The sequence below is a fragment of the Tachypleus tridentatus genome, chromosome 6, assembly GCF_004210375.1.
Source record: "Tachypleus tridentatus isolate NWPU-2018 chromosome 6, ASM421037v1, whole genome shotgun sequence".
NCBI lineage: Eukaryota > Metazoa > Arthropoda > Merostomata > Xiphosura > Limulidae > Tachypleus > Tachypleus tridentatus.
In genome coordinates this window covers 91089144-91113508 of record NC_134830.1, presented here as the reverse complement: position 1 = coordinate 91113508, position 24365 = coordinate 91089144, and the positions used below count along the sequence as shown (strand labels likewise).

The following is a 24365-nucleotide window of genomic DNA, read 5'->3' as shown; positions in this document are numbered from 1 at the left end:
AATTCTAACAGTACCTGTACTAAAACCTTCTGCATAATAATACCTGTGCTTACATTCATATTGATATCACTCCACAAGAATCATGACGTTAGACGTCCTGGTACCCATCTTGATATGACTTCACAAGACCCAGAACTATTTTGTAACATGGCCTAGATATCTTTCTATAACCTTACAATCACATATGGATTTTAGGAAGTACTTTCTGGTGTAGTTTTACAGACTTATTAAATGTTTGTCTCTAACATTTTCCATGTAGTGTGTTAAACAGATATAAAAATGATTCAACTAAAGTAAATAGTAAATTATCTAGGTAACTGTACCAGTGATTCATCCAAGTACCAAATTATCATGGAAATTATATCAGTGACTTAACCATATACTAAAGGGAATATTGAAAATTATATTAGTAGCTAACCTAAGTACTATAATATCATGGGAATTATATCAATGACTCAACTAAACATTAAAGTGTTCCGAAAACTGTTACAGTGACTCAACTAGCTACTAAGTCATTTTGATATTTATCACTCAGTATTACTAAACTTTATAACGCATACTTGTATTCAGTGCCACAATGTAGTAGTGGGCAAATATGTATTTGCTAAGCTTTCCACATCGAAGAGCTCTCTAGCTAAGAGAAACATTTAGAAAATAAACAAAAATTAGATGTCTTATTAAGAAACAGGCAGTTACAACTGTAACCATTATTAAAAATAAGCTTGACTAATTCCTGGAACAGCAACCAATTATACTGAAAACTGAAACAAACACTTAAGTATTCAAAAATTACTCCCAAAGCTTGACAAATTAATGATGTATCCTTACGCGTATGAAATGAACTCATGTAAACCACCTGGACCTAAGCTATAAAGGCACGCTATAACGATAGCATTCCAAGTCACGTGCTGCCCTTAGAATTATTTCTTCTCTCAGTGATAGTGCTAAAGCTGACAAGCATGATTAAATTCTGTTTATTATTTATTCCAAATTATTTTTATTATTTTATTCCCAATGTATCAAGATTCTGTGAAGCCCAAAATTATATTACACATCTTCACAATTATTTACAAAACCTTCCAATAAACGTGGACATCGTTTTTCACGGCCGTGTTTAAGCAAACCAAAAGCACAAATCATATTAAAGCTCCATCAGAGCTTTCATGAAAACGGCCACTGGTTTTGGGTGTAGCCAGAAGCATGTGAACTTACGGTTTGTTCACAGAACCACATCGGTTGTTCTTTTGTAACTATAGCCTTCATTATATGGATGACAGCATTGACGTGGAGTGGCCTAGAATGTGGTTTCAGAGACTGTTGCTGTCATAAACGATCTTCTTTATGACTTGTTTGTTTCCATCCAAAACACTCAATGTTCATTCATCGAAATGTTGTCCTTTGGCTCTTAACGATATTATAATATGAATGTTCTTCTTTGGAAAGAACTGTTTACAAATCCAACATAAGCCTACCGGTGGAGGCATCGCACTGTCGAGTGATCAGAAATTCACCATGCATCATATATAAGGGTGTTAAACATATTGCCTATAACGCCACGATTAACATCTGTGGCGACATTCCATAATATTAGCATATGCAAATCCTTATTATAAAGTGTGAATAGCCCCTTTATTTTTTTGTCACCATTTCACTAATTCATCCATGGAGTGTTATCGCAGTTAGTTGTTGAACTCAACTATGTCATGATTATCTTTATCATTATTTCCAGTACTCAATTAGATTACGGAGTGTTTTTACAGTAAATATTTGAACTTATCTAAGCCATAAACCATCTTAACAGCTAACACATACTCGTAGATAAAATTTATTCATGAAATATCCACACAGTTATAACTTGGACTTAACTAAACTGTAAACCATGTATACTTTTACCAGGACTTAGTTAAACTAAGGAATATCTTTACAGTTACTCTGAGGCACACGTTAAGTTATAAAGGCTATAATATGAAGTGTTCTAATAGTTATTTTCTGAACAATGTTTAAACACATGGGACTGTTATAGTTATAATAAGAACTTAACTATTTCGTGGAGTATCCTTACGTTTATTACTACAACTTAACTAAAATATGCTTATAGATATCATCTATACTGAATTAAACCATCGACTATCTTCCAAACCCAATTAATCAATGAGTAATCATTTCAATTATCACCTAGTCCTAGTTAAAAAATGAATTTTTGTTATAGCTATCGCCAAGATAGAGCTAAACTTCATAGTTTCGTGCTATCGACAAGACTCAAGGAAAACATGAATGATTTTTAGAGTCATTCGTCGAGCTCATGTGAGCCATGAAGTATCGTTTCTACTTAGTTATTATCAAGTAGACTTAGTTATAAAGTTTCTTCATAAATAGCACCTGAACATGAGATTATCTAAGCCCAGAAATATCCTTTTAATTATCATCTTAAAGTTACACATATGACAAAAACAATACCTTTGAGTATATTCAGAATTATCGATATGACTCAAATAAACCAAAAGAAGACTGTTTAATGTCACCATGACGAAAATTAGATTGAATGTTTTCTTTTAACATATTCTGACGCTTCTAACAATTATTGAACATAAAAATTAAAGCAGTTAATATGAGGATTGAATTGAAGCCTAACGTATTTATCAGACTTACCTCAACTAAACCCTGTAGTATCCTGACAAATATGACCATAGCCGGATGAACTGTAGATGCTCCAGGAATCAGAAGATTCAGAAATGAAGACACGGCTATTGCTGTTCCAAATACCCTGTTTAATAAAATTAATGGCATTATATTCAAACAACCTACGAAAGAAAAACACACATACAACTTTACACAGAAACCTTAATGAGACAAAATAAAGTTATACTGTGTTCGGTTTAAGTTGAACATTTAATTGTTTATTTACCATTCATTTACGAATAAGGAATATAACATGAAAAAACAGACAGAATGAATGGCAGGCAATAAACCAATAGATGAATTGAAATTCAACGTACATACTTCTGGCAGTTTATAAGTATCTTATAAAGAAAAGAAAATATTAAGTTAATGTAAGAAACCTGATCTATTTACAACATATATATTTATATATATATATTATTTTCAGATGTTTTTTTCTCTGAAATATTATACTTATAACTCACACGCACTGCAAGCACTAATCATATTGTTATTGTTAAATTTTAAAACATTTGAAGTCTTACCTATTTGCGGGATATTTGGCGGCAAGAAATCCTCCTGGGATCTGAGTAATTAGGTAACCCCAAAAGAAAGACGAATCTATGACCCCAATTGTTTCAGGGGACCAGTCAAACTCTGGTCCCTATGGCACAAACAGAAAAAAAATGCGTTTAGTGTCAGAATAATCTCAATTGAACAAATTAATGAAAATATTTAAAAGGAAACGAGTTGCTGGATATTAAGAGGAAGACGATAAACATAACTACTTTTGATGTAGTGATACACGGAAAACTTAAAAAATAATTTTGATTTTCACTCTAAAGCTGTTTCCATCTTGTAAATGTTTTTTGGATGTGTTTTGATTTACCAACAAAACCAAAAACTGACAGTTATTAACTCAATATTAAAAGTAACTTTCTCTTAACCTAACTTTAACTACTTGGTTATAATAACACATAGAATTATTAATACTAAAACACCATGAGTCGCACCATATGTATATAGTACTCATTTTCGTCCATATATTTCTTTGTACCCATGCGTACTCTGTGACCGCATAATGAAATTTTGTAATTTTAAAACATTTTACTCGTACATCTGATTTACCGCTTGTATTACTAGTTTTCTTAATTATCTGTTCAATTTGGAATCCTCTTGTTTGTAGCTACTCCGAAAATTTTAAATGAATATAGTAAAATGTCTTATCTTTGAAAAAAGTAGCTCATGAAACTACAGTCAAAATTCAGATGAAACGTAATTAGTTTCGAATGATTAGAAGTCTTTCAACAAGCTGTCCTATTGCCCGATGAATAAAATGTAACAGTTTTATCTTCCACCATAAAATCTTGATGGTCAGGCTTGTTGCGTGACTTGTCAAATAGCTTGGTAATGGAAAAACCCTGTTGTTGTTGCCGTTAATATGTAATTGACGAGTCTCTTGGTTCCCGTTGTCCCCTAGAAATAGCCTGTAGAAATTTGGTCGATTTTGCTTTCCATCACTCGCGGAATGCTGTTGTTCGAGAGATTTTTTGACGTTCTTGTTAGCAAAGGTGGATGAAATAATTTTAGTCAGTAAATAATACTATTAAAATACCATAATGATTTTTTAATATTAAAGAAAAGATGAGCAATTGTAATTTTTTAATTTGGTACCCAATAGATAAAAGAAAAGACTTTAACGTATAAAGAACGTAGGAACTTGTATGTATATATACAAATTGGTGAAAAGATAAGTGTTCAACTAGTGTAGATCAAAGCTACACGGGGATTATCTGCGCTGGCCGTCCCTAAGTTAGCAGTGTAAGACTAGAGGGAAGGCAGTTAGTCATCATCACCCATCGCCAACTCTTGGACTACTCTTTCACTAACGAATAGTAGGATTGATCGTCACATTATAACGACTGCACGGCTGAAAGGGTGAGCATATTGGTGCGACGGAGATTCAAACCCGCGACCCTCAGATTACGAGTCGAACGCCTTAACCCACTTGGCCATGCCATGCCAAGCAGCTCGACCTTAAAACTCTCTATAACAAACACTTGTATGAACTTATTATGCACGAGCTTTAAAGATAGAAGGTCCAAATTTTACAAAATTCACGAATCATTATCTTGATACTAGAAATAAATTACGAAAATAAACTTTTCTTCAATAAGCATTTTTTATTAGTACTGAAAAGTAATTTTGCTTTAACCAACGTTATTATTCTCTTAAAATGTTTTGTTCTATTACATTAAAGGTTGTTTTTACTGAATCGTTTCTTAAGTCTCTTTACAGAAACATGGCTATTTTATTATAATAGTCATTATCCGTCTTTCTATTAGGTTGTTTTTACTGAATCGTTTCTTAAGTCTCTTTACAGAAACATGGCTATTTTATTATAATAGTCATTATCCGTCTTTCTATTAGGCGATCTAGTTTTCGATGATAGTTATTCTCTCCAGTTCATTATAACTGTTTGTGTGAGTATGAATACCCTAAGGTTATAACTAAGTGTTAAAATATTTCTCTAGGCAGGTTCAAACTTTATCTATTTATCGTTTTTATGTGCTTTTTGCACGTGTTTCCAACCGTTGGTAAATTATGAAAACAAATGCTAGAATTTTATTGTATGTCAAGAAGACTTATAAAATTCCTTCCAGTTTTAAACATTAATTTCATAAAAGATATTGAATAAAATCAAAGATATCGCGTTTAAAATTATGCTGCTGGAAGAAAATTTTTATTTAGAGAAGAGGCTAAACGTAAATAAAGATCTTAGTTTTGGATATAAAATATCAATATAGAAATATTAACTTACTTAAATCATTTAAAAATGAAACTGTGTGAAAACACCTATTTACAATTAAAAGGAATACAACGTTAAAATAATTAAACAATAAATAGTTATTAAAAACATGAACTTGCCCAAAAAAACTACATATGTTTCGGTGTCCTATGATGAAGACGTGTCCTATGGCACAGGAACACATGTCGAGTCTTTCTCGGGCAAGTTCTGTTTTTAACAATTATTTATTATTTAATTATTTCAATATAACATTCCTTTTAATTGTAAATAGATTAACTTTCTTTTTTAAACACAACTTACATTTTTACATGTTTTCATGGGAGTCGCTAAAATATATCACCTAAAATTAATAAAAAACACAATAACTTCAAACATTTCATTTAATTAGACAGTTTTCGTAAGACAACTTTCTTGTGACATCTTTATGAAGATGTCATAATCTAGCCACTAGATGCCCCAGGAAGCACTTGTTAATTAATATTAACCTTTGGTGAAAGCAACTTCTATAGATAGATTGAGAATAAAAACAATATCTCACGGTGTTTGACAAGCTTCAGAGACTCAGATTCTTTATAATTTTGTATACGAAGCTAACAATAGAAAAAAAAATATATATATATATATATATAAGAAGTGTAACAATAAAAACGTACAATATAAACAGTCTGACAAATAATGTTGATAAAAGTAAGAAGAAATAAAGAATAGAATATACGGAACACGTAAGCGTTAGGGGTTTTCTATAAAGTAAAGATGTTTTAGAAAACCCCTAACGCTCCTAAACAGTGTTCAATACAGAGATTTCATGTTTATCAAAAATACAACTATTTTTAGCATGAAACAAATCAAACAAATATATAAAGACAGTGTAGAAATGTAATCCTGGACTCAAACAGTTGTTTTCACTCATTTGTCTGGAAGTAATTTACATGAAATGAACACCTCAGGGACTTTCGTAATAATAAAATTGTGAAAATTACAACAGGAATAAAACTATCTTGAGAATTTATTGCAAAAATAATATAATTGAAGAAACAGGTTACAAGTAACATTAACGTAAAAATATGCTTAGGCACTGGATTTCATAGATTCTTTTATACATGGATACGTTCATAAGTTTGCCTACAGAGACAGTTATAGACAAACATAGGAACAACCAAACAGTTTAAATAGAAATCAAAGTTTTAAAAACATTTTCAGCTACAAATGAAACGACGACTGGTTTATATTTACTACTGGTTTAAGACACTATGAGAAAGAAAAAAATCATTTGTTACACATCAAACTCTACGTACCAACAAATTATTCATCATACAACATCTTAAACCAGAACTTCACCTTAACCAATCATCTTTGCCATTCTTCTTGACATTTTAGTGCAATTTGGCTTGTTCTTCCTACAGTAACATTTTCTATTATTTGCTAAGAGTTTGAAATGCAAACTTATTAGTATCAATTAGAATACGAAAGGCGTTTAAACATTTCGTATTTGGAATATCTCTAGTTTATATAATACTCTTCTTTTGAGCGCCTACGTAACTATTATATCTTTTGCATTGTGCATGTGGGTAGAAACGTGCATAAGTCCACGTGGCATACACCAATACTGTAGTCTTTACATGAGGACCAAATGTTAAACAAATGACGTAAGATTACGGTGCATAATATATCACAGTCTGTAATATAACGCGAAGAGAGGAATGTAGTGCATATAGATTGTTCTTTTACACACGGTGTCAAAAAGTGAGTTATGAATAAAGCATGAGCTGATTTTAGCTGGCTGAGCTCGATCTGGAGGAAGAAGACATGTTGTCTAAAGTCTAAACTATAGAAGAGATATATCAGACTTATATGATACGCCTTTATAGATTAACAACTATAATCCTTTTTATAACGTAGCAAAAACGCATTGAAACTGTAACACCTATTCCATTTCTCCCCAATAACAACAAATAACAGATAATTTCAAGTCGTTAGCGAATTTTAAATATTTCGATGACTGGTTTCATGCGACGCACACCCGAGCACGAATGGTGGTCACTTAAATAGTTAGGTTATACCAACTAACTACAAAACCATTTTTAACATACAGAATTCCCGAGTAGGTCGACTCCACTATCAGCTTGTAATATAAGAGTATTCGACCTGACAGCTTGTCAATGTTTTGTTTTTTACATTGTGCTGTAGGCATTTTCTACATGTCAATGTTTTTGTGCTTCAGAATCTACATGGAACACCTTCAAAAATGTTTAAGATATTACAAAATAAAACAGTTACAAAAAAAGACGAAATTATGTAAAAAAAATCAAAATCTTTCTATAAAGTAGCCTTTAAATGAAGTATATTTTACTGAAGAAAATTTATAAACAGATACTTGATTTAAATTTAAGATTAACTTCTTTAAAAACTAAAATTGATATGTATTTTGCAAGTACAAATACAACTTCTGTGATTTATTTTATATGAAATATACCTACGTTTATCTACTCCAAGTTTCTTAGTGGCTACCGCGCACGTTTCCTGGCACCGCTCGACATTATTTGTCGAGAGTTTCACTGACAAAACAGTGAAATAAGTGTAAATTAATTTATTCATTATAAAGTAAGCCGCTCATGAAATATGAAACAGACATGTAGGTGAAAAAATGAACGCTTAGATTTGGAAAGACAAATCAAAATACAATTAAAGACAGTAGCATTAATTCCAAATATCTGAAAACTTAACTGCCCTCAATACATTAACGACTTTAAAATAGAGAAAACCCATACCAATAGTATGGTGATGTTAATAGTACCAATATCGTGGAGTCAATCGTTGACAATTGAAATATAAACTTGAAGTATGTTAAGAGTTGGCTTTAATATACGGATACTCAGCTATTTGTGCATTTTTGTTTATTTGTTTGCGGTTAGGCATAAAGTTTAACAATAAGGTACCTGTACTCTGTCCACTGTAACGGATTTAATATTATATATTTATTTTAATATCTATGTTTGTTACAGTTTAATATATATTTTGAAATGTGTGCAACGTGTATTGATAAATGTGTCTCGCGAAAGTCACGCCTGTTTTCTAAGTTTGTAGAAGATCCTCGAGCGTAATAAATAACAAACGTATATATCCACGAAAGTATCTATATTATTGTCAGCTGAATTTTCGAAAATCTAGCTTAGAGAGAATAAAAAGAGTATCGAGACAATTTTAATACATATTCTTGGGTCGCTACAGTCAGTGTACTACAAACCTCGGTAACTGTGATTGTGATTAACGTATATTAATCAGAAAACTACAGTTATTTGACCAGGAATGTTTATAGATTTCGGACATTAAAAACAGTTTAACTTCAGTGAATTAACTTCGAACATTAGTATTTGTATAAAGATATCGCGTAACTTCAGCGAGAGATACGTTACCTGTTAAGGGAACTATAGCGGTATCAACATTGAATTACTCGTGCACTGTCTATAAAATATTCAGTTTCAGTGGTCTCGGTAATGTTTGTACAACTTTTGTATATAAACCATTACTTGTAATAACCGTTATTATAAATTTTATTATTGTTTGTACATTAAAATATATTTGTGTTAAGAAAGAACATTGTGTATCAATCTTGTTGGAAAATATTATAAATCTGACACATTGATATTCAATTAACTTCTAAATCAAAATTTGAAATAGCAATATGTTAAGATGCTTAACATAATAAATCGGAGACCCATCCGACACAAATTTAATACGCAACACCACTAAGAATATCGAAACCGGTTTTTGTGTTCTAAGCCAGCAGAAACACCACTAAGAATATCGAAACCGGTTTTTGTGTTCTAAGCCAGCAGAAACACCACTAAGAATATCGAAACCGGTTTTTGTGTTCTAAGCCAGCAGAAACACCACTAAGAATATCGAAACCGGTTTTTGTGTTCTAAGCCAGCAGAAACACCACTAAGAATATCGAAACCGGTTGTTGTGTTCTAAGCCAGCAGAAACACCACTAAGAATATCGGAACCGGTTTTTGTGTTCTAAGCCAGCAGAAACACCACTAAGAATATCGAAACCGGTTTTTGTGTTCTAAGCCAGCAGAAACACCACTCAGCCACTTGGGGGCATTTTGTTTCTGATTGAACCTCTGGTTTTATGAACCCTTAAAATATACTTTCCTCTTTTGTAGGCTAGTTATGAGATAAGTTATGCCTCAGAAAGAGGAGTTACAATATTATAACATTCTACAATTCAATTCTGATATGTTTGTTTATTTATATGTGTGCAAACACTAAATCTTACAACATGAGCCCGTTCTTGTTTCTGTTCACTGAACAGCAAGCTGAGATAAGGACCAATCACCCGTAATAACGGGTCTCGGTAATCACCTTGGCAATTTCACACGTGAAAAGAATTAGTAGTTATCAATTATCCCTATAGAAATTTCGTTTCTGTTATGTAGTTGAGTAATAAAAAACAAGAAATGTGTTGGTTGATAACCATAGATTTGATCAGTAGTATGCCTTTGCAGGACAGAGACTAATATATATATATATATAACAATTTTTCAAAATATTTTCAAGTATCAATACCTTACCATTTTTTATTATCGATGAACAGAAACCCACTTGAAATAAAAATGTATCTCAGAACGGCTGGTACGGGTATTAACACTTATCGATAAAGAGTAAACAACGTTTCGTCCTTCCTAGGACATCTTCAGGTTAACCTGAATTTTAAAATTTCTTACATGCTCTTCTGTAAGTTCAAATTTGCGAAGCTGATCACATAAAAGCTGATCCTTCTCTATCTTACAATAGGATAATTTAGTATTAATTATTCAGAACATAATAACGTAATTTAATGCTCTATACTTCTTCCACAAACAATGTGATATAAACAAGCGAGAATCAACATCTCTTCCGGTGTTCGTTGCAACGGCAACAGTATTTTCAGAGTAACTATTATTATGTAGGCAAATCTCCTTCTATACACAACTACCTCTAGGTGATATTTTCCATCGTTTACCTGATATAATTCTTCAAATATAAATTAGCAGTTTTCTCGTGTTATATCAATATCTAGATATAATTCATATCGTCAAAGGAACATGTTAGCATAACCTATATTTTATTCAGTGTTTACATTTTGATAGAATTATTTACACTACACCATGGGTGAGACCTGCAAGATCAGGGTTTACATTTTTGTAAGTTTATCTTCTTCTGCGAAGTTATTGGTAAATCCACAATATACCACATACATTCAACAATCTTACGAGGATATAACAATTGTGGTAGACATTTCATTTTAACCTGCTGTTATTTTGTCTTTCACAATTAGCCTCTCCTGAACGCAATCAAGACAATTCTAACACTTAAATCGATTGTTGGCTGTGATATATTAAATTGTCATAGAGACAGTTTAAAGATTGTTTGTGCTTACTTTAAACGACAAACAGTCTTAGTGTCCAAATTAAATTAATATCTGGAAATATACAGTTCTTGTTATTTTTAAAAAATCTGAAAATTCATATGTGTTAATGAAGTTATTAATCAATTTCCAATCGTCTCTTTGCTAGTATCTGCGTCCCCCACTCGTAGAGCGGTAAGTCTACGGAATTACAATGCTAATATTTAGGGTTCGATTCCTTCGGTGAACTCAGCAGATAGCCCAATGTGACTTTTCTAAGTAAACATACACACACACGCAAACATCAAGTTAAAACAACAAAAGTTTCAAAGACGCTTTCAAAATGTTATTTAAACAACTACTCTGCCCTGCATGTTAGAAATAATCTTTTCAGAACATGGTGATTTCCTTTTGAGATGCTACTATATTTGTTGCGATCTTAATATTTATGCCCCCCGCTAGTACAGCGGTATGTCTCCGGATTTACAACGCTAAAATCAGGGGTTCAATTCCCCTCGGTGGGCTCAGCAGATAGCCCAATGTGGCTTTGCTATAAGAAAACACACAAACTTAATATTTATAATTGAATTTTGTACCTTTCCATTTTTCTAAGTTTTACTAAGTTAGTAAATAAAAGTTTAAAAAAATATTTTATTGCTTTTAAGTCTTACGACGTAGCATCATTTTCCTAGGCGTGTGTCTGCTTTGAATAATTAACTAAAATTTGCTAAGAAGTAATGTCTGACGATAATAAATACATATGTATAGTTAAATGTAAATAAATATATTTATTTATTTAATACACCACCTTAATAATTAATGATAAACATCACCTCAATGGAGAACGTTATTTGCTACGTTTAATGCCAAGATAAAAACAGTTGTGTTACTGAACAACCAAAAGCTCAGCTGACGATAAACGTTTACATGTTAGCTACATAAATGTATTAGCAAATCAACTCATTTCGTAACAACTACACAAGTATTCAGTAACAAATTGGCCCAGCATGGCTGGGTGTTTAGGGCGCTTGACTCGTAATTTGAGGGTCTCGGGTTTAAATCCCCGTCACACCAAACACTCTCGCTCTTACAACCGTAGGAGCATTACAAGGTAACAGCTAGTCCCACTATTCGTTGGTAAAAGAGTAGCCAAAGAGTTGGCGGTGGGTGGTGATGACTAACTGCCTTCCTTCTAATCATACACTGCTTAATTAGGGACGGTTAGCGCTGATAACCCTCGTATAGCTTTGCGGGAAATTCAAACCAGTAACAGATTAACACATTTCGCACAGCTATACCGTCGTTGAGAACTAAGTCAGCTCTTCTCACAATAACGTACCGAAATATACGATGTCAATGAGCTTTTTCTACAACTACCACACAAGTGTTTAATATTTAATTAAGATCCTTCACAACCACATGATAATTTGGTATCCGATTAATCCTTTTCATAACAACATACTATAACACTTAGTACTAAATGACGTCATATAGGAATTTAGCACTAAATTAACATTCACTGAAGAACGACAAAAACGTTTTTTATCAACTTAAATCTTTCCAAGATGCAAAGATGACGCAATCGTCTTAAAGCACATGAATGTAGTAATTACGTAAAGTATATAGGTTGGATAAGGTTTTTAAACTACTACCTTTTTGTCAATGACAATTATTTATGTATCTTGGACGATTATATGAGAATTTACAGACATTATTATGTAGTTAATGACACCTTATCAACAATGAATCATATAGAATTGTCACATACTTATATTGTCAAATCTCTACTGACGAATGCGATAAATTTACTATTAGAAATATACAACTTTTTCAGTACCCGTATGCTGCAAAATGTGGTTAGCTTGCGTTTTAAGCAAGTGGGGTTGGAAGTGTCAGGTAAAGTGTGTTTTTTTCATATTCTATACACAATGTAACAATTCTTAATCACAAAACTTAATCTACGTCTTAATCGACTGATACGCTTCTTCATATGCCACTAAATTTAGCAAAGTGTCTTTATAGTTCTTAAACTTGAATAGTTATGAAGCTAATTTCATCTCTAAAATCGCAATGTTAAACTTCCACTTGAAATTAGTCTACGTCGTGTCAGGTTTGTGGTGTTTTTTTACTGTTAGAAGAATACATTTGATCCGTTGCATTATTTTTCGTTTTTCTACTTACCATTTGGATTCCTATAAACATTCACATTTCGAAAAGTTTTATCTATACCCTGCCCAATCCCACGATATCAAAACTTTTGTAAAAGTTCGTTGTCAGTATCGACCGACTAATCCCTCCAACATTCGTTTCCTTGTTACTAAGCGTCTGTAAGGCTTTATAAATCACATTAATATGACGGTCTCGAAAAATGTGATTTCATCCCATTATGTCCTCTGTCTTCAGCAGGTTATGAAGTTAGAACGTGACTAGCCTATTACATTTATGAATACATCAGTATCAACAGTGAATGAGCACGCTAACTAACCGATTTTTATAATGTTATATTTTAAGGAAATGAATCGCATCGATCGATCGCGAATCATATAAAGTAACCATTGTCTTTCACCCCTCCTACGTTGAATAATTCGTTAAGACCCGCATACAAATCTTTTCTTGCGTAAAGGGGCCGTTTCGCATTGAAAACTTTAAAATAGTAAAATATTATTATTTCTTTCACAAATATGAATGAAATATTTTTATTATGAAACCCCAGTCCATAATACATGTGTATTAAAGATGATGGAAATTGTCCAATACACAAAGAAAGAGAATGTACAGATTCCCCTAGTGTGAATAAATAAATATTCAGTCTGGTTTACACAATTCAACATCTTTTACGTAAATTACCCTTACATTTATAACTGTGTTTTGTTTTATTTCAAGTATCATATTATTAATAACATAAAACACACTAAAGATTAGAAGTACTCTGATAAGAAGTTAAAAAATAATTGGTATAAATCCAAAATAACACGTTACTAATTGACCCAAAAATAACCCCAGGTTAACTTCAATATTAACATATTTTGTCACTTTCCTTGCAGTATTAAGATAAACCAACCTAGACAGCAATAATTACTTACCTATTCTGCTCTAAAGTTCCAAAACTGGCTAAATAACAAGTACCTTTAGATTACCCGTGTTATTTACTCACTTCTGTCACTCTGCTTACAGTTTACAATAGAAGTTACCTTTAGGTTACCAAGATTACTCACTTTCGTCGCTCTGCTTACAACTTACAATAGTAGCTTACTTTAGGTTACCAAGATTACTCACTTCTGTCACTCTGCTTACAGTTTACAATAGAAGTTACCTTTAGGTTACCAAGATTACTCACTTTCGTCGCTCTGCTTACAACTTACAATAGTAGCTTACTTTAGGTTACCAAGATTACTCACTTTCGTCACTCTGCTTACATTTTAAAATAGTAGCAACGTTTAGGTTACAAAGATTACTCACTTTCGTCACTCTGCTTACAACTTACAATAGTAGCTTACTTTAGGTTACCAAGATTACTCACTTTCGTCACTCTGCTTACATTTTAAAATAGTAGCAAAGGTTACAAAGATTACTCACTTTCGTCACTCTGCTTACAATTTACAATAGTAGCTTACTTTAGGTTACCAAGATTACTCACTTTCGTCACTCTGCTTACAACTTACAATAGTAGCTTACTTTAGGTTACCAAGATTACTCACTTTCGTCACTCTGCTTACATTTTAAAATAGTAGCAACGTTTAGGTTACAAAGATTACTCACTTTCGTCACTCTGCTTACAATTTACAATAGTAGCTTACTTTAGGTTACCAAGATTACTCACTTTCGTCACTCTGCTTACATTTTAAAATAGTAGCAACGTTTAGGTTACAAAGATTACTCACTTTCGTCACTCTGCTTACAACTTACAATAGTAGCTTACTTTAGGTTACCAAGATTACTCACTTTCGTCACTCTGCTTACATTTTAAAATAGTAGCAACGTTTAGGTTACAAAGATTACTCACTTTCGTCACTCTGCTTACAATTTACAATAGTAGCTTACTTTAGGTTACCAAGATTACTCACTTTCGTCACTCTGCTTACAGTTTACAATAGTAGTTACCTTTAGGTTACCAAGATTACTCACTTTCGTCACTCTGCTTACAACTTACAATAGTAGCTACTACTTTAGGTTACCAAGATTACTCACTTCTCGTCACTCTGCTTACAGTTTACAATAGTAGCAACTTTAGGTTACCAAGATTACTCACTTTCGTCACTCTGCTTACAATTTACAATAGTAGCTACCTTTAGGTTACCAAGATTACTCACTTTCGTCACTCTGCTTACAGCTTACAATAGTTACTACCTTTAGGTTACCAAGATTACTCACTTCTGTCACACTGCTTACAGTTTACAATAGTAGCTTACTTTAGGTTACCAAGATTACTCACTTTCGTCACTCTGCTAACAATTTACAATAGTAGCTACCTTTAGGTTACCAAGATTACTCACTTTCGTCACTCTGCTTACAGCTTACAATAGTTACTACCTTTAGGTTACCAAGATTACTCACTTCTGTCACACTGCTTACAGTTTACAATAGTAGCTACCCTTAGGTTACCATGATTATTCACTTCTGTCAAAGTGCTTACAGTTTTAAGAAGAACTGGTTATAAGCTACCGTATATCACTTACTTCTGCTGTCACGTTGCTAACCATCTGAACAATAGCAACTCCAAGATTACAACGGATACCAAAGCTAATGAGAAACCCAAAAAAACTAAGTATGGCTATTAAATATCGCTTAGACATGTTAGGACAACAGGGACAATTAGGTTCCAGGTACTGCTTCCACGATTTCTTCTTCTTCGGCGGTTCTTCTCCACTGTAATATTCATCTTGCAGTTCATCATGCTTCATAAAACCCTTTTCGTCTTCTTGTTTCTTTAATTTTCTAGAGAGGTCAGAAGCAAGAAATTATATTATGATTCAGACAACTCGTTACGTCTTTGGACATTCTCACTAAATATCAAATTATTGTACTGAAATTTATCAATACGAGTTTAACATTTTAAAAAGAAAATTTCAAAGTAAATCAGCAAATATTTATTCTTTATTTTTGAAAACAATTTAAGTTGTCAGCGTTACTTACTTTAATTGACACTTTAACAAACAACAGAACACATCTACATGTAATTTACTTTTGTTATTGTAACTGACATTTTCCTGACATCTTAACAAAAGATTCATCTAACATCTATTATGTCGCATTTCCAACTAAATGGTCCTCTACAACATAATATATGAGATGTCTCTTTATCATGCGATTGCAACTTAATTGTGTGTGTTTGTGTTTTGAATTTCGCACAAAGCTACTCGAGGGCTATCTGTGCTAGCCGTCCCTAATTTAGCAGTGTAAGACTAGAGGGAAGGCAGCTAGTCATCACCAGCCACCGCCAACTCTTGGGCTACTCTTTTACCAACGAATAGTGGGATTGACCGTCACATTATAACGCCCCCACGGCTGAAAGGGCGAGAATGTTTAGCGCGACTTAATAATACTACAAATACAAAATTATTAATGCTCATCTTACTTAAAGTAAACCATTTCAGGTGTTTAACGTATTTTCTTTCTTACACCTTTCACTGCCACATTTGGAAATAAACAGCTTTCCTAATATAAGATTTATTTTTAAATACATATAGAAACACGTGAATAACTACTTTTATCTCAATTATTACTTATTGTATCAACAAAAATATTCTGAGAAAACCACCTAATATATTTTATCACACCCTGAAAAATATTAAGTAAAATAATTAATCACGCATATATTTCTAATTTTCCAAAGTAAAATATAACTATAATTTTAAAACGATAATATTACTTAATTCACTTCTTAGGTATTCCTCAGAACATCTATCTAAATTGCACTTATCAAGATTAAAATAAAGAGTATATAAATATATATATATATATAACGCACAAATATCTGTGTGTCTGTCTGTATGTCCTTTATCTAACTACTCCTAGGTCACTGGGCCAATCTCAATCAAACATTGGGGGATGACAGTTTGAAACAAGTGGCATGTTAACAGGGATAAACAACCCTCTCTATCTCTAATTATTGCTGTTATTGAACTGAAATTATCTTTCGCGTAAGTTAACGTTAACTATATACATAGATGGCACCACATCCTTGCACAAAATATATTTTTTACAACACAACATATGCAAAATACGGGGAGGAGAGCATATAAACATCATATACCTTTCAGAAAGTGCACTAGCATTCTCTATAAAGGTATGAAATTAAAAAACAAACATGGCCACCAATATTGCAATAATACATAAAATGAGGTGAAGTTTCTGCTCCAACATCCACCATAAGACTGATTGATATGAGAGCTGCTTCAACGTTATATCAACTTCCTTCTTTGATCGTGAACTTTCAGTTTCAGCCCGTGACACATATTTTACGGCTAATACCTCAATTAATTAATAATGTAAAACACAGTGGAACAACGTTAAGAGCTAAACGTTTAAAGCGTGTAACAGAAAGCATTTCTACAGCCATTACTTTTTCACTACATTTTCATAAGAAGTTTCTTGACCATAGCATAATTTTAAGTATATACATGTTGAGTTGTTAAAGATTATACAAAACTTCAGATGAGGTAATAATGAATATTGTAATAATATATTATGTTATAAATAATTTGTGTGAAAGTTAAGATTTTTGTGTTACTTATCGTAGCATCCACCCCCACACACCACAATTTTTAAGTTCATAATTGGTATAAAGAACAAGTACCTCAGCTCATTTGTCTATAAAACAAAAGCTACCATTCAGTCTTATCTACAGAATGTTTACAAAATGAAATGCCCCCCAGTGCCTCAGCGGTATGTCTGCGGACATACAACGCTAAAAACCGGGTTTCGATACCTTTGGTGGGCAGAGCACAGATAGCCCATTGTGTAGCTTTGTGTTTAATTCAAAACAACAACGACAAAATGAAATATAGAAATAATTTCAATCTAAAATTTTTAGTTATATAAATACCCTCCAAATCACTTTGTTTGGTTTAAATTATTTTTTAAAAATGTACCAATGTCAGAATTGATAATAATGTTTGATGTTTCTGAAAACGGGTCATGTGGTGTTTGGTGATGTAATGCTGTAGCTTTAGAATGACATCCAACATTAAATAGCGTCTCACATACCATATTGTAAGACGCACTTGTTTATTTAAAAATACCTTGAAAACCCCCATGCGTCTTCCAAGGCAAAAGTGATGGGTTAAGGCAAGAGGTCAGCTTAGGGTCTACACAAAATTACCTCTCTTACAGATCATAATCTCATTACTTACCATTTATAAGTCTTTTTAATAGCATAAAACATTCAATTTAACTAATACTGTCGATATACTGTGAAGAATATGATGTATTTAACTGTATTTATTCAGTAGATTAAAAAAGTCAAGGCTGCATCAAGGTGTTTGTTGCTGAGTCGAAATTTTTTCTTAGAATTGTCTTTCCAAAATTAGGGTGCGTTTTCAACGATGTAGCGTTTTAGAAGGCGTAAGATATGGTAACTGTCAATTTTTTATTTGAAGTATTAAAAATACATAAAGTAGATACAACTTTGTTTAGTCTAGAAATCGAATATGATCGTTTATTTTCAAAGACGAAATATGGTAGAATTTCTGATGAAGTGAGATGTAGCGAAAGAAGCAACAAAGGTAGCCAACACCAAAGTAAACTTATTCAATACGTCTAGAATTCAATCCCCACTGAACGTCTCCAAAGAATCGAAAAAAGCATTTCACATCAGCTTCAACCAGCAATTTTATCTGAGGGTTATCACACAAAATATTAAAGAAATTGTCTAAACATGTTTCATATGCATTTGGTTTACCTTTAGACATTACGTAGTTTTGAAAACCTGTACTAAAAGGAAATGAATATGTTTTGATCTTAAAATACGCTGTAACAATTGATTGGTATGTAATTTATGCGCTCTTCTGTATGTGCCAGTGTCGACTAAGTAGCTAATGTTCAGAACACTTATATCGAAAATGATATTTATTTCAAGTTTAACCTTTAATTTTAAATTGTAAAGTTTTATTGTTAAACGAAGAGCTATCAGATGTTTAGTGTTATAAAACCTAAGAATTACTGCAGAGGGTGAAGCCATATAGGATGTTAAACGTCAGTAAATACTATATAATAACTGCGGTTCTTAATTCATTTCCAAACCTTAAGACTTATATAGGAGAACACAATTAATATTCATGGTCGTATGTGACCTTCTCTTGTGCTTGGAATAGTCATAATTAAAGATACGCATTGATACAACAAACATTTAATGTATGTTTCTCTACTTCCTATTTTTCCTAAGTAATTTTCTTTTCAAAATTACATTTATACGATGATGCTAAGTAGTTAAAATTATTATTCTGCTCTGACAAACGTAGTTCTTGCTGTTCAATAAAAACAATTTTTCATTTGCGTTATTGCAATTAACTTCAACCTATATGACGTTTTTTTATTTCAATCTTCTTAAGAGCTATTTGTTGCTTACGTGTTTGATATTCACCAAGACTTACTTGTGCATGATGCAATCAGACGTCAGATAGTTTACCTTATTCCTAACATTAAATTTAAGTAATTGAGATTTGTTTAAAATAACAACGAACTAATGATATTTTCCCCTTCAGTTTATAGCAAGTAAACAAAAGAACTAAACATCTAAAGTACTTATTTCTTTACTGAAGCTTACAGATGTGTGTTGTTAGTAATAATTATATGCTGTTAAATAATATATTTGGAAAATTTAATTATTGTACGGCATACATGCATAACAAAACGACCTTACAAAAGTTCTCTGACACTTATGAAGTTGATACATATTAACTTAAAGCCTATTACCATAAGAGTTGTAGAATCACCTTTAATAGCCTTATAAAAATGACAAGGTGATCGTGTTTACAAGGTTAAACAGTGCACTGGTATTTATTACAAGTGACACGTATTTGGAGCTTAATGTGTTAATATCAAATATAAGCTGAAGGGTCCGTCCTTTCTCCTAGTTATGAACTTAAAAATGCTATAATAAATAACACAAAATTCCTAACATTCACACAATTTAATAATAACGTAGCATATTATTATAGAATTCATGACTGCATCACTGTAAGTTTTGCATAAGCTTTAAGGACTCACTATATATGTACTTTGAAAACTGCACAACAGTCAAATTGATTTTGTATGAAGATGTAGCGGAAAAGGTATTAGCAGTAGGAATGATTTTGTTACCCATTTTTAACATCCAACTATTAATGTCCTTCTACAGTTTTTCACGTTATTAACCAACTAATTGTAACTGGCCTCAGAGGTGTGCCCTGGCCAAGGCTGAAAGGTAACGGTTGAGTGTAGGAAATGGGTAGAACTCTGAAACACTTCTTCGTATCAGTCTTATGGTGACTGTTATTAAAAACTTTGGCTGAATTTAGGTATATACATATATATATAGGACGTGTCATTCCCAGAAACTGTGTCTATGTTGTTTTACAGAAATTGTAATAGCTTTTGTTTTGAATGTAAGAGCGTAACGCCATCTATGTACATAGTTACGTTAAATAACGTCAAAGATAATAAATGCTCGATGACAGGAATAATGTGAGTGTAGAGAGTTGTGAACTCCCAATTTGCATGACACTTGTTCTAAACTATTGTTCCGCACAGTTTCATTGAAAATGATTCAACGACCTAGAAGTAGTTAGATAAGGGACAAACAGACAGACAGATAGATTTGGAGGGGCTTTATATAGATGAGGCATTTCGTTTAAAAATATGCAAAAGAAAGCAAAGCCTTAAGTATTGAAAAAAATTGTTTCAACCTTGTTATATAAAACAAATAATTCAAAACTTGAAAATGTCAATCAAACGAAGAATAAATTATCAAACGGCTAGAACTCAGGATCTCATACTCGTATGAGAAAATGATTGTTTGTTAAATTATAAACTAGAACTTCTTTACAAACTGTCTCCTGTTGGTACAGCAGTAAGTTTACGGATTTACAACGCTAAGACCAGGAGTTCGATTCCCCCAGTGGGCTCAGCAGATAGCTTGATGTAACTTTGCTATAAGAAAACACACAAATTAAACTTTTGTACTATTGGAAATCATTCTCTATCAAAATACTATATCACATGGTTTGGGAAGGATGTAAGAGGTTGTGCAATGCTAGTGTTGTGATTGGGTCAATTAATAAGATTATAAAGAAAGTATAATTTAATGTTTCATGAAAATACTGTTAAAACACACCTTTGAAAGGTTTATGCTAGAAATATCAGGGTAATATGTTACTTCAGAGGGGTTACAAAGGAGGAGTTCAGAGCAGCATCAAACTTGGTAGCTTTTGAAAAAGTAATATATATATTATTTTCTGGATTGATCATCAGCAGCAGAACTCGCTTAGTTCTTCTTGTGGTTCCATAGATTTAACTATTAACCTTGTACTTGTGTAAGGGCTGTCTCTAAATAATGTCATGCAAAAATTGGCTTAATGTGCCAGACTTTACAAACAGTGGAAATGGCATTTTTCCTTCTCAACATCTAACATGATTTATAGTCACTCACTGTTTTATAATTAACTAACTATTATTTATTTATCATTTATATAATTTGGAACCCAAACTCATTAGACATGACCTTTAACACAAAATAAACTGACGAGGTCCATGTTATAAGCATCTTGAAAATTTGTCCGTTAGCGGAATGCTACGCAATTGGATAGCTTTACTATGTCTCGCGTAAGGGCTGAACCCTAAATTTTAGCTATATAAACCGCCTGTCTTACTGCTGAACCACATAGGGATATGCATTTTGATAATCACATATAAATATTGTAGCGCTTTGTTCTCAATGTAGATTCATGACAGGAGAATCTCAATTATCCTATCTTCTCTAACCAGATTACGTAAATTTCTTTGAGGATTACTTTCCATTATGAATTCAAACTATAGAAATATTAAATACGATAAAGTTGTGGATATATGTGCAATTTTTGCATTTGCATGTAGTTAGCATGGCTTCAGATTGTTTTTGTTTTTTAATATCTTAAAAATTATTTGTTTGTTTTCAACAGACCTGTTTTCTGTTCCATGGGGTTATAAAAGCAGTTCTAGTTGGTTATGGATAGGTGAAACTTGCTTTAAAAGACTAGTTACTAAAACATTTGTTAACAAACAGTCTAAAGAGGATGTGTGTAATTTACAGAAACAAGTAAGGTAAAAAGACAGTATAACCTTTCAAACAGTTCTAAATAAATGTATGTTGAAAATAATTTCCAAATACGAGACTACAATAGAAAAAACAAACAAAAAGAAATCCTTACATTATCTTGTCAATCAAAGCTTGAAAGTTATTTGAAATTATATTATATATCTACAAAAGTAGTGGCATGACGAAACATAATTACATTTCTACAACATCAACACGAAGTTTTATAAAGTTTGGAAAGAAGTTTGATTCTTTACTAATCAATTTTACCAGCTTGAAGTAACAACATAGTGTAACGTACGATCTATGTCAACTAAAGCAGAGATGCCAACCATTACGATTTGAGCGTAATCGTTACGATTTTGATGTAAACATTACGACTATACGCTCATACAAATAAATATTACGACTTGTTGCAACTCCCAAATTATTATATATTATATAGGCCTATACAATAAAGTGATAAATTGTTCCCCCAGGACTTGAAAGGGATGAAAAGAAAATTTCTAGTGAGATACAAGTAAATTTTGATAATAAATAAAAGACATAGTCCAAATGGCTACTTGCGATACTCATGTTTGTGCTTGAAATAATAAAAATATTTATATCTCCGACGTCTACCAATAGTTTGGGTCCGGTGCTTCTCCATACTTGGTACGTGGGGAATCCATAGTTACGTCAACAGTGCTTGTCACCCAATCAGTGCTCGCGTAGATGGGTATTTCTTGTTTTCAAAACGGCATAGAAACACCAATGTGAGCGTTCACAAGATGGAAAAAAAAAGGCCTCGTTCACCAGATTGTCTTGTTTCTGGCAAATCTAAAAGGACTAAAACTGTAAATAAAAAATTTAGGAAAGAGTATAGTGCAAAATATCCGGTCATTGCATCAAAAGTCAGTGACACTCATGTGTTTTGTACAGTTTGTCACATCGATTTTTCTGTGGCGCATGGCGGGATAAACGATTGTTCCAGACATACAAAATTGGCATCTCACCAACAAAAGGCTGAAGCAAAGACAAATACTATGCAGATAACTACATTTATGAGTAAGAATTAAAAATATGAAACCATAAATGCAGAAATGATTTTCACGCAATTCGTCATTGCTCATAATTTACCCCTAGCTGTAGCCGATCATGCAGGACATCTATTCAGAAAAATGTTCCCAGACTCTGATATAGCGAAGAATATGGCTGTGCTAAAACCAAAACTACAGTCATTATACAAATGTTGGGTTGTGAAGATGACAAAATTATTTCAATCATACTTACTAACAGTGTTTACAGTTTAGCCACAGATGGATCCACAGACATGGATGACCCAAAACTGTGTCCAGTGGTTGTACGATATCTTGACCCTTTGCTTGGAAAAATTGTTTGTTCTCTTTTGACAATGGTGGAATGAAAAGAAGCTTCAATGGGAGAGAATATTTTCAAGCTTTTGGATCACAAACTGACAAAGAGGAAAATTTCATGGGACAACTGTCTTAGTTTTTCTTTAGACAATGCCTCAGTTATGTCTGGTATAGGTAAAGGTGTAATGGGACACATCTCAAGACGACAGCCTAGCATTTACTTCAGGCTATGCCTGTCACCTCATGAATATTGCTGTCCAGAAAGTTTCCAGAGAACTACCCTGCCCAGTTTCTGATATATTGATAGATATCTACTATTTTCTGGACAAAAGTGCTCGTAGAAAACAACATTTCAAAGAGTTTCAAGGATTGTATGACAAAGAAAAAAGAAACATTCTACAACTTGTTAACACAAGATGGCTATCACTTGGGGTGTGCCTCAACAGAATATTGGACATGTGGAAGCCATTGTAGAAGTATTTTCACTGTGAAAAAGAAAAACTAGATTCAAAAGGATCTAAATCTGTGCAGTTCAGTCAGGCAGCAAGACTTTAACAGTCAGGATATCCTTTCAGCCACACAGGGACACAGTCAAGACATCCTCTTAGCCACACAGGGACACAAGACAACAGTCTCCAAAATCAGACAAAGAAACATTTGATATAACTCAATATATGTTTAGGCTGTCTGACCTTGAACTAAAGAAGAGACAATCAATGAAAAAAGAGAAGAAAACGAAAGCTAGCAAGGAAGTAACCAAGAAAAGTTATGCGCAGAGCAAGTTAGATAAGTTAACAGTTTTCTTGGACAATAAAATTAACTTGTTATTTGTCTTTTTCTTCACTCTGCAATTCCTCTATTTGAGCAAGCCAATTTGATATT

General features: G+C 32.6%; 1 protein-coding gene across 2 annotated transcripts in view; it reads right to left on the bottom strand.

Annotated features, from left to right (window-relative positions):
• LOC143253027 (vesicular glutamate transporter 1-like) overlaps nucleotides 1–24365 on the bottom strand; it is a 150490-nt gene that overhangs the window by 33277 nt on the left and 92848 nt on the right. For both annotated transcript variants that reach the window (XM_076506111.1, XM_076506112.1), the window contains exons 3-5: nucleotides 15536–15794; nucleotides 3204–3322; nucleotides 2650–2764 (exon numbers count right to left, since the gene is read on the bottom strand). In XM_076506111.1, the coding sequence (XP_076362226.1) occupies nucleotides 2650–2764; nucleotides 3204–3322; nucleotides 15536–15794 (493 nt within the window). The remainder of the gene's footprint in view (nucleotides 1–2649; nucleotides 2765–3203; nucleotides 3323–15535; nucleotides 15795–24365) is intronic.